Genomic DNA, 12606 nt, shown 5'->3' on the forward strand with positions numbered 1-12606 from the left:
ACATTTGACATACTTCAACAAATTGTGTCTTCTATTTAAAAAATGTAATATTTCAATGTTATTTAAAAGTCCACATTAGAGATGAAAATTTGAACGAAAATTTTATATTCACATTTCTTCTCTTTAAAAATATAACAGATGATTAGAATTTCGTGCGAAACATAAATTCAATTACCATACACAGTAAATGAACTACGAAAAACAGACGTTAAAAACAAAAATTCAAATAAACCGTCACTGTTTCTCTTTTCTGTAATCTTCATACGTTTTACCAATACAATTAACATTGTGATATCTTGTTTAGAAATATTTATTTCACTGAATATTGATTTTCGTTCCTTCAGTAGTTGCTTAAGCATTTTCGTAAGCTTCGCAGAAAATTTTGTATCAAATTACGGAAATAATTTTTGTGATATTTTAAGAACTGTGTTTCACATGATTAATTTTAACAAATAATTGGTTAACTGACTTTAGATAAAAAGTTTGCTATGTTTTATTCTATAAATATAAATTTAATTATGCTTGAAAATAAATAAAAGGCAAGGTAATTGGCTACCCCACTCTCAATTAGTTTTCCCACTATCTTATTGTATAGTACAGTGACTCGCATTAATACTCGGACACCTTTTAAATGATAATAATTTTTTGCAAAAGTAGACGAAATCAATTGTATTTTTTCACATTTCAGAAAAACTAGTTTGTTAGGCAATGTCTACAAATTTTCTTTTTAAGAATTTTAACTAATTGAATGGTAGGAAAACATAAAGAATTCGCGTTTTTGAACTTTTTTATCTGAGCTTATAACGAAAATGTAAACAATGCGTCTAGTAGATCTCTCGACCACCTATATGCATACTGCAAATTTTATCGAATTCGGTTAAACCAGAGGCGAGATACAGACGTTGAAAGGTTTTAATAACGGCAGTTTTCTTACAGTTTTGGATCAAAATCGTGATGAAACTGCGATTTTTGCGATCTTTAATTTGTTGTAAGTTACCGAGATCTATGGAAGACATTTTTCAAATTTTCGTTATAGGGTCAGATAAAAAATTTAAAAAACGAGAGATTTTTATTTTTTTGCCATTCTAAGTAATAGCAAAATTAAAAAAAAGCCCTTCAGTTATCGTCTAGTAGACTAGTCCCTCTATAATCTAAAAAAAATTAAAATCATTTCATTCAGTTCTCAAAAAATTATTGCGGTTTAAAAGGAGTACGAACACTTTTGTGGGTCACTGTACGCACAGTAAATTCTCTCCAATTGTCCCTCAGCTTGTAAATAAGAATGGACAATTTGGGAACAGAAAAAACGACTATTCGAGGCTTGATTAATGGTATCACCTCATCCCAAATTGTCTATTTTTGTTTACAAGCTGATAGACAATTGGAGAAAATTGACCGTACAATGTTCATATAATTTTTAATATTTTTGTTACACCTATTGTTATCATCTGAGAAATGAATTATGTGTTTGATGAAATCCTCTCATCTGAACGCGATCTTCGATTATTTGAATGAGAAGTTACGAATAGTGGAGATAATCGGCGGATTCCTTATATGAACCTATCCGATTATATGAAGTGGTTGTCACCCTACTATAATAGCAACTGTAATAGCAAAAAAGAAAAGCATTTTGGTCATTGTGTAGTAAAATAGTCCTCCTAACATCTCCAAAAAATTCAAGTCGTTTCGTTCAATTTGAAAAATAGTTATTCTGATTTAAAGGGTATTCAAATATTAATATGAGTCACTATATGTAAAATAATACAGGGTGTGGCATTTTAAACAGGTCACCTGAATAACTCGCTTGTTTTTGAAGATAGGAGAAACTGCATTAGACTAAACTTACTTGGTATCGGGGGGCTCATATATATAATCTGGTATTATCAATTTTTCTGTAAGTGGAGGCGTCAAGGAGATATGAAGGTCAATTCTTGTTTTTTTTTTAATGGAACAGTAAGTGTTTTTACTTACATTCTGATAGAGTGTTTCGAGGCGAATACAATGAACTATTATGAAGGTCATTCAAGGTCACCCAAAGTGACACAGAAAAGCAAAGCAAAAATACAGTAAAATGGCAAATAATCATACAAATTTGTTTAGAAATCTAATAAAAAATAATGTCATCTATTTACTTGTGTGAAATTTTTATCGTCATAATGTAAAAGCTACGATCAAGTCCAATGCAATGACCACAACTCTATGACCATATGACATTTAGTACGAAATGCCCAGAAATATTTACGACATTTTTAATACTTCGGTGAAATGTATAAATCTCTGAATTTTTCTTCAAATTATTTTCTAAAACAGATAATTTAAAATTACCAATAATATTTGAGGATACAGATAAGCGTACAATGTGACTGAATATTTGTTTATCTTTTGTGACCCGTTCCACGTTCAACATACACTTGATACACAAGTATTCGAAAAATACTCTGAGACAATTTATTTTCTCTTGCAATTGACTTTGGATGACCTTGAATGACCTTCATAATAGTTCGCCTCGAAACACTATCATTCTTTACACGTTTCTAAAAACATTGTATAATAGCAACAATTGTAAATAAATTACTCCCTTTTCTTCATCATACTCGATGTGAGTAACACCGAACGGAAATGTTGCGGGTTTTTGAAGAATATTTTAATGTTGATCTATTGTTTCGAGGGATTATGTTGCTTCGTAATTAGCGTCTTTTTCACCGAGCATAAGCAAATGCTCGACGATTCCTTGTCGTTCTCGAACTGATGCATTAGCGTAAATAAATACCCCCGTCCATGAGTCGAAGTTGCATTTAAAAGAGCCGTGTATCTTCCGTGTGGTATCGCGTGTTCTCGCGGTCTTGTTATTTACATTGCCAAGTTCACGCCACTGGCTGCTTGATCTTGAGAGAGTTGCGTGATCATGGAGTCGCGATGTCTCGACGCGACGGAGACACAAAATTATCTATATTTTTATTTAAACTTCTGAAACATTATGTTGTAATTGAATTGTAAAAATAGCATTTGGATTTTTGTATGCTTTTAGCATAAAATAGATATCTTAAAAATAAAACCTTTCAAATTGACAAATTTTATATTATTAAATGTTTTAAAAACTATCAAGCATGCACTACAAATGAGAAATCGAATAACAACTTTTACGTTTTCTTCATAATTCGAATTTGTCTTCTTGCGCGACCGCTACTTTACTTTTTGCAAGTCCATCCGAACGTCATTACGTTAATGTTAAATAATTGTTAAATAAAATAAATAAAATTGTGTTTCAAAAAATTCAAAAGTTTTAATGTTTTTAATTTAAATTCTGTGCTGAAACATGCGTATAAATTTTTGTCCTAATTCTGTAGAAGTGTATAAACAAATTATCATTTTACAGAAAAGTGTTTTCATTCGTTTCGCACAGTTAGTTGTTTCCATGTGTTTCCAGCGGTTTTCTGTTATTCTACTAATAGCTATTTAGATGTTTTAAACCATTATCTCACTTCGCATATACCAGATTGAACTAAACTACACAGTTTAATAATCGTTCACGAACTAATTACAGTACCGTGAACTCAATATTTAAAACAAATTTTCGGATGTCGCAGAGAAGAGCATTGAATTGCATTCAATGTTCCTAGTTTGAGACGGGCATTTCAAATGGGCATTCGAAAATAGAGAATTGAATATGGAACTGGGGGACATGGTGCGAAAACGGTGTTAGACGACAGACAGGTATACACTTATAAGTTATCATTTAATTCATAGTAAGGGAATCTAACATCAGCTGCCGTGTTTTCATAATAAACAATGAATAGGTATTTTTATATTTTTCGTTAATATATATAATGACACCATTTTTATTACAAAGGAATAATCTATAATTCATAATATAGATTCTTACAATTGATCAGGCGTTATCACAAATAAAAATTAATTTTTTAAATCTTTGTTTAATCAGTTTCAAATTATTTTAATTCTCTTTTACATGTATTTCTTAACGTCTGTTTATTTTGCTTATACAAGTGCCTGTAACAAAAAAGTAAAATCATTACTTTTCTCAAATAATTCGTTTTTGAGAAGATTAATGTATTCCAAAGAGGAATAATTACGATTACGATCTTGAATTAGTTGATCTTGTAATGGTTGCTTCTCAATGGTGTCTGTAACAATAATGTTGATAACGATGACGTACCCTCCACCTTGCTTTCTAGCCAGTACTACAAATTCGTAATAACCAGAGATCGTTAGGGATCGAGGATCAGCTGCGACAAAGAAAAGTTCGATTAGGTTGCGAAAAATTAATTAGTAGAATACTGAATTAATGTTAGAACTACTGAGCTTAATTAGTTAGTCCTAACTTAGTTAGGACTAATGTATATTGTTTCATAACAATGATAAGAATTAATTTATTTGAACTTTGTACGATTTTTATTATACTATATGCTTGAATAAAAAAAATTTTATCAAAAAATGTCATACTTATTTCATATGATTAACGAATATTAGAATACGATTTTATATTGAATTCGAATATACCTCAGAATCCACGTCCCAAACACATTTCCCTAGTTCCCATGCGATCTCGCAACCATTCAACGTAGCAGGTACTGCAACAAAAATTGGATCATTTTGTTGCTGGTTATGGGCTCAACTTCGATATACAATGGCTAAAAGAAGTATTTGCATATCATTTTTAAAACGGATTAATTTTTTTGTAATTGGGCTAAGCGACCAAAATTTTTTCATGGATATTAGAGGGATTAGTTTACTAGACAATGGCTACAAAATTATTTTGAAAAATTGCAATTTGTTAGCCTCATTAGAGATGTAAAATATGCTGTTTTCTTAATTTTTTAATCTGTGCCCATAACGAAAATTTAGAAAGTACATTTTGTAGATTTCGGTGACATATTTGCGTACTGAAAATTTCATTGAAATCAGTTGATCTTGGTATGAGCTATAAACAATTAAAGACCGTAAAAATTGCAGTTTTGCCTCAATTTTTGACATTTTCGACCAATTACTATCAGAATTCTGTAGTTTGTAAAATTTTTCAATGATTATAACTTGACTCTGCCTTAACCAATTTCGATTTAGCATGCATATAAGCTACCGAGATCTACACAATGCATTTTTTAAATTTTCGTTATGGGCTTAGATAAGAAAGTTGAAAAAACAGCATTTTCTAACATTCTTTTATCATGCCAACAATTTGCAATTTATGAAAATAATTTTTTAATTGCTTGATCCAATTATAACGTCATTTCTTTTTAAAAGGTGTGCGAATACTTGTTTTACCCATTGTACATACAGGGTCTTCCATTTAAAAATTTCCACCTAAATATCTCCTCCAATAGTACTGTCGCAATAAATTTTCTTATATGGAAATAGACTGGTATCAAGAAACGAATACGATGCAAAACAAAGATTTCTTTCGGAGTATTCAAGGTTGTGGATGTTTAAAATCATTGAAAATATTATAACCCCTTGCAGTACGCCGAAATTCTGAAAAAGCCGTGCCAAACTTGTCCGCCGGAATGGTCGCTGGAGGAGCCGAGCGACGGAGCTCGAGTGCCGCAACTTGAAACACACGACACCTTACGACTGAGTTACATAGTCCCGCTCGTATTTACTTCACGCGATGGAGCTCTTTGGAAATTCAAATAAATTTGAATAAAAAACTTGCAAAAAATACTTTAATTTAATTTTTTTAAATTTAATTACATATCATAAGAAATAAATTTTTTATAAGCAATAATAATATGATTAAATACAAGATCTTTCGGCATATTTTTCCTGGTATTACGCACAGTACCAATAACATTTGTCTTTTGATTGTGCAATTTTAGGATGAGAGCGGGTGAGGAATACCAGATATCCATATATAATGTGTATCCTTTATTTAGTACCGGTTTTACAAATTCTATCACAACATTTTCCGATGTCATTTGAATCAATTTTGCCTTGGCCAATATATATTTTAAATTTGCTGCAGAATCCAGTTTTTGCTTCACATAATTTATATATTTTTAATCCAAACCTGGCATGTTTGGATGAGTTAAATTGTTTGTATGCCAAGCGGCATACATTATATCGCATTAATGACTCATCAATACTTATATGTTGATCTGGTGTGTAAGTCTTACTAAATTTGTCGTTCCAATAATTAATAATTAGTCTTATCTTGTGAATTAGTCTTGTCTTTGCTTTGGTCCGTTACATTATTTGCGAAATGCAAGCATCGTGATATTTGAGTGAATCTTTTCAACGGCATTACTTTACCAAATATAGGAGTTTCTATCACCGCGACTTCCCCTTCCTAGACCAACGCATTTGAATATTAGGTTTTTTGACTTGCGTTATCAAAATATACAACGCATAATAAGCCAACATCTCATTCTGGGTGACTGGAAACCAACCAACATCCATTTTCCTTCTTCTCCCATTGCTCATTATTTGTTGGGCATAAAGATTTGTTTGCGTAACTACAATGTCCCAGAAATTTTCGTCGAACACAATACAAAATAAATCTAATAATCCGTCATGTGTATCTAACTGATCTAAAACATAGTCTTTTACACCATGGGACTCGGAATATTCCGAAATTTTTATTTATATTATTTTAAATTTTTATTATATTAATATGTAGTTTAACCGTAACAGCCGTTTTAATTTTCTGGCGTACATGACACCTCATGTGTACCATATGAAATTTTTATGCAAGGTGTACAATGAAGATTAACAAAGTTCGTAAATGATATTTTAATTTAAATAATTAATAAACCAAAGTTGGTTTAATAATAAATAATCGTGTTAAGGTACATAAAGGATTTGTTTATTAGAGAATTATGAAAAATATCGATAAGAAACTCACCCATTTAGTTGAGGATGCATTTGCTGACTCGTACGTACTGACCTCGTACAACGAACAACTGATCCCAGATCGATGACCGCAACATTCGAAGGATACTGTCGAGGAAACCTCTGGTATGATTATTTGCGAAGTTCACTTACACTGCACTGTCACCAAACACTGATCAGTTAATTAATCACTGATAATCCGAATCACTTGTGGATATTAAGAAAGAACACTGAGACTCGTTCGCGGATAATCGTTTATTCGACGCGTTCGTTCGGAAGTCGACGTTTCACCGCCAAAAAATCGAGGCCTCGACCGTGGGCCCTTGTCGTTCGTCGTTCGATATTTTTCATATTTCTCTAATAAACAAATCCTTTATGTACCTTAACACGATTATTTATTATTAAATCAGCTTTGCGAATCATTCGTTGAATTCTGTTCGAACACGGAATTATTTAAATTAAAATATCATTGACGAACTTTGTTAATCTTCACTGTACACCTTGCATAAAAATTTCATATGGTACACATGAGCTGTCATGTACGCCAGAAAATTAAAACAGCTGTTACGGTTAAACTACATATTATTTCGAGTCCGAAAAATTAGTAAATATTCTTCAGACGTTCTAAAGTAGAGATGAGCAGCGTTTTTCTTAAAAATATCACTGTTACGTAGTAAAAAAATCCTGAAAGTTCACGCTTCGTGACTTGTTCAATACTTCGAACGCGGCTCGAGTCCATCCCGATCTTTTGTCAAAGCCTCGTGCTGCGGGGTCTCGAACTTCGCGCCGTCACCTCTCATTGGCCAGTGGTTTTCGTTAGTAACTCGTAAACACAGCCGCAGATTGCATTTTCGCAAAGAAAAAAGTTATTTAGAATGACCTCAGCTACCCCACATTTCCGTATTGCGAGACATTTATGGGACATCCTGTATAATTAATCTTCGTGCAGGATTCACCACTGGCACAATGACGCTACTGTCATCACAATTTTCATCACTGTTCATGACTCTTTCTTCTATTCTTTCACTACTCTCACTTCCCCACGAACTCCGTGTTTTTTTTACCAATTTTGCTTCTTTTCTTATACATGATCGTGGGCTTGGCAAAATTATAAATAATGAAGAATAATACTGTCTGCAAAGGAGGCTATTCGAAACGTATGCGCCTTACGAGGCGCGGAATGGTACAAACTGAAGAACGACTGAAACTTTCTTGGTCTCGCCGAGTGCCCATGTTTATTTACCTTAGAGAGCTTATTTATACCGCGGAAAGTAACACTATCCCCAAGGTAACACTTGGCCTATATGGGGACACAGAATGCCGAGATTAGGACCACGAGTCAAACTCGTGATATTCATGTTTGGCATGGAATTGTAGCAACGAGTCAAACTCGTGATATTCAATTTTGGCACAAAATTTTCATCACGAGTCAGACTCGTGAAAGTAGTGCAAGGGGATAATTAGCATTGGCGATGTTTGACACACTTATCTTTCGGGATTCGTTACTAAATAGTTCATTTTATTAATGCTTTAATAAAATCTATAGAATATATCGTCAAAAGTCTAGGCATTAATGTAAACGTAACGATTTCTCGAATAGAAATGAATTTTCACCGAAAAAATGGTTAAAATCCACCCTACTTCTCTGCAACCGAAGCGCATGAAACCTCTTAACCCGTAAACTAATAAATCGTAGACTATTTTATACCTCGTTCTCGACAAACCTCGACTACGTGTTCGACTCGTGGAAGATATTTCTCTTCTAGCATTAGACGAGCATTCCTAAGGATCCAATCGTACTGCACCTCGTCGTGTCTCATCTAACAGGAAATAAGTAATTTTGTATCAATTATGGTATGCATAGAATTTTGCAACTTGTCCTGCAATTTATACAAAAGTGCATTGGTTCAACTATTAAATTGTATTAATTATTTGAAGATAAATGCTATCGCTAAACAATTTCAAGCACCCTCTTACATTACAGCTACAATTTTTATATTTAATTACATCTTAAATTGATCACTATAACCGAATATTATTTATGAGATAGCGCCTGATCCAGTGTAAATTGTTAATAAAAAATATTTTTCATTTTCTAGATTAGTATTTCAACCTGTTTTTGAAACTTCTTCTATAAGCAAAAAATAAATGTAATGTGTGTGTTACTAGAATTAAGCTCGACTACACATATTTTACCTGGTGAAGAATGAGAAATTAATTTCACGCATGCTGTTATTTAAGGCAGAAACTAGATTATGGATTCATGAAATTATGACAAAAGTAAGTAGATCAGAAGCAAAATAGCAAAATCACTATGTGAAGTTCAAAGTACTGTTGCATTATTTGCGGCTAATTAATGCAGGTTTGTGTATGTTACGATTCGTGCACGTTATTTATACTTTGCATAATAGTTCACAGTCTAGTCATAATTAAACAAGTAAATATTTACATAAATTAATACTTTGGTATGAAGCAAACTATTAAGCATAAATGTAGATTTCTTTTCCTCGATCTACGTCATTTTAATCTAGAATTAAAATTGTCTCGTTCTACAAGATACCATTAGGAACGAAGAAATGCTGGTAATTGTAGCTGTGAAAGAAATCGTAGTGCAAAGGGTTAATAAATTAATCATGAATCTTAAATCTTGAGAGTTGAAAAAGAAATTTCGTGTAATTAATATACATAGAAAATATTACTCACGGACTTCGTCGCGGTTAGTATGCACTTCATGAAACACATCAATCTCTCGTCCCTCGGGAACTCGCCTTTCTGTAGTCCATCCAATAGTTCTGCACAATGAAATCGATGAAAATAATGTCGCGGTGTTTCAACGGAGTAAGAATGAGTTATACAGATGAATATCCGATTTACTTCGGTTGATTATACCTTCGGTTACATTTGTCTTCTTCTGACAGGGCTTCTTGAGATGTATAACACTATTCTTGGCCTCTTCTAAGGTCATTTTTTTCTACGAATGCAAAGGGAGTCACTTCCTTGCGCAATTCGCGAATATGGAATGATCGATTTCAACTCACGCTTTCGGCTACCCAAATGATCGTAAGCATGAACAGAAATCCTATTGCGAAAGCAATGCTTAGGTTCCTCATTTTGAAGTGTTATAGCTCCCGCCTGATTATAATTCTAGGGTACTTCTGTAGCTGCCTCCTACTGCAAACAGATACCTACAACCCTGCTTGCGTCGACCTTTTCAGCAGAACAATATCGATCTGATTAAACATTATCTCCAAAAGTATAGAACAACGGTTTTAAGTTTAAGCTAACTCCTGCAAGCACTTAGTCAAATGCTTATCGCATTTTTTCCGCTACAAATCGTATTAAATTGTAAAGGAAATCTGTTAGCTATACATTCTCTCTACTATTTTTCACATTATGAAACAAAAATTTTGGAAAGTTTTATCATTTTTCGAAATTTATATGTCATTTAATTTTTGCAGTGCACAAAAGAGAATCACAAAGATAGTATACGAAGAGTTCATCTACATGCATGAATTTTCTTAAAAGACGATTCTTTCAGCCGATCTAACGCGAACATCATGTTCAACACTATTTTTAACGATATTTTGTATTACATTATTTACCGAATTAAATTTGTGATATCTAGACTGCGGATTTTATGCATTTTTGACGAAAATGACTAGGTTAAATACAAAACTGTGATGATAATAAATGAAGTGAAGAATCTCTTTAAATGTGTGCAACTTATTAAAATGGCGGAAAGGGGGAAAACATTTTTGTTAGGCTTAAGGTTCTTGTAAGTAGTTTAGTCAAAATTTATTTTGCACAAAAATCCGCAGTCTATTGATGACTGTAGCGAAAGTCAAGAAGTGTTCGTATAGAAAACATTGAAAAAATTTTTGATAATATGTCCTTTAACTCCTTTGGTAAAAATACTGTTAAATAGAAATTATTGAAAGGTGTTCTTTATATCTTTGGTAGAAATAGCGTTAATGCTAATACACTATTCATGGATCGTAAAACACAGGCAGAATGACTTTTTTAAAATTCGTCTAAATGACTCGAATTTTTTTCAGTGATAGAGGGACTAATCTACGAGACAATGGCCGTAATACCTTTCTTTAACTTTGCTATTACTTGGAATATCAAGGTTTTCTCTCTCAGCTTTTAACGAAAATTTATAAAATACGTTTTGACCTTGATATGTGCTATAAACAATTAAAGATCGCGAAAATTATAGTTTTGTCCCGATTTTTGACACTTTTAACCAATACCTGTTAGTAATCTGTAGTTGTTTTAAATCTTTCAAATTTAAATCTTTCTTTTCTTAACTCTGCGTTAACTGCTTTCGATAAAAAGCTTTCAGTATGCAAACAAGAGAGAGTTACTGAGATCTATAAAACGCATTATTTAAATTTTTATTATAGGCATAGATAAAAAAATTAAAAACATCAGTTTTTCATTTTTTTATCATTTCAAGTAATAACAAAATTCATAAAAGGTAATATAGCCATTGTCTAGTAGTTTAGTCCCTCTGTCATCTAAATAAATTCAAGCCATTAACACCAATTTTGGAAAAGTTATTCCGTTTGAAATGCTACCAACATATTCCACGCGGATAGCCAAGATTTCAACGATGGATGAATTAATTTCGATAAAAATTTTCACAGCTTTACAAAACATTCACAATTAGTCGACGATCTATTATCCGTAGGGATGAGCTGCGTTTTATTCAATGAAGTAATGAAGTCTAATGTATACCAGGCTGAGCACTATCCGGAGTAGTTTGCCCGATGAATACAAAAACGAGGAAGAGTAAACTATTTATCTCGAGCGCGAGCCAAGAATCTGTACCCTTTTATATTCAGTAGTGTCGGGCCATTCGGGCAGTAGGAGAACGAACAATTTTTGTGTCTTTGGTGATTCGTGACTGACCCGTGATTAGTCCGTTGATCGTGTGATTAAAATACGAATGCAATCTCCGCTTGCATGATCCGAGATGTTAATAGCTGTGCCCGAAAAGGAAGAGTAATGCGGCCCACGTAATACGTTGCGCCAGGATGTGCAGGGATTATGTAATGCTTGTATCGTCGCCATCACCTCCGAACTGTTTTTTGTTGGGGTGTTTGTAGTTTCGATTACAACTAATCGAAAGGAGTCAGGCCTTTGACACTAGACGCTGCGGATTATTCTTGTTCCAGTATTCTCTCCTAACTGGTGCAATTTCGGGTTCGATAGAGGCAGGGAAGAATGGGGTAATGGTTGTCACTTCAGCAAAAATTGCAATACGTTTAAAATATGAGGCAACATGTTTATTTAAAGTAACTTTTTCTCGATTTTAAGCAATAAATTATAAGTGAAAAATACAAATAATAATATTTATTATAATATTAGAATAATATAATAAAAATATAATATTGATCTATAATAATCTATTTAGTGAAATTAATGTAATAAGAAAAATTTCTTTTGTTAGTATATAATGCCCGCGCCTGTGGGCACTCATATTTTTTGGGAAAATCTCGTTCGATACATGTTGCACAATTCCACAGAACGTTTGAAGTGCATCTGTAGCACATTTCATTGTCTCATCTCGTCGATATTATCAGAAGATCATTTGGTCGTTTCATCAAGTTTTATCTTTTTTATTCTCCCTCCATATTCTTTCTGTTCTTCTTTTTGTTTAACATTCCTCAAGGTGTCTTCCATTATCCGCATATCCATTATTTATTAAAAGTCAATATAAAAAAACAGAAATCAATAAAAATCAAATAACCAGTACGA

At 32.8% G+C, this 12606-nt stretch overlaps 1 protein-coding gene across 2 annotated transcripts; it reads right to left on the reverse strand.

Annotated features, from left to right (window-relative positions):
* Positions 1–3717: 3717 nt before the first annotated feature.
* Positions 3718–11690, reverse strand: LOC143260522 (general odorant-binding protein 72-like). Of its 2 annotated transcripts, XM_076526250.1 has the most exons (8): positions 11584–11690; positions 9882–10050; positions 9733–9814; positions 9547–9635; positions 8552–8663; positions 4519–4589; positions 4092–4244; positions 3718–4008 (listed from the first exon to the last, which is right to left on the reverse strand). In XM_076526250.1, exons 2-7 carry the CDS (start codon positions 9951–9953, stop codon positions 4227–4229), a joined length of 444 nt encoding a protein of 147 aa, XP_076382365.1. In that variant the 5' UTR covers positions 9954–10050; positions 11584–11690; the 3' UTR covers positions 3718–4008; positions 4092–4226. The 2 variants fall into 2 exon arrangements, with proteins under 2 accessions (XP_076382365.1, XP_076382366.1); XM_076526251.1 differs by lacking the exons at positions 3718–4008; positions 4092–4244; positions 4519–4589 and adding an exon at positions 7869–8143.
* Positions 11691–12606: the final 916 nt, after the last annotated feature.

Source organism: Megalopta genalis, chromosome 14 (assembly GCF_051020955.1).
Source record: "Megalopta genalis isolate 19385.01 chromosome 14, iyMegGena1_principal, whole genome shotgun sequence".
Taxonomy (NCBI): domain Eukaryota; kingdom Metazoa; phylum Arthropoda; class Insecta; order Hymenoptera; family Halictidae; genus Megalopta; species Megalopta genalis.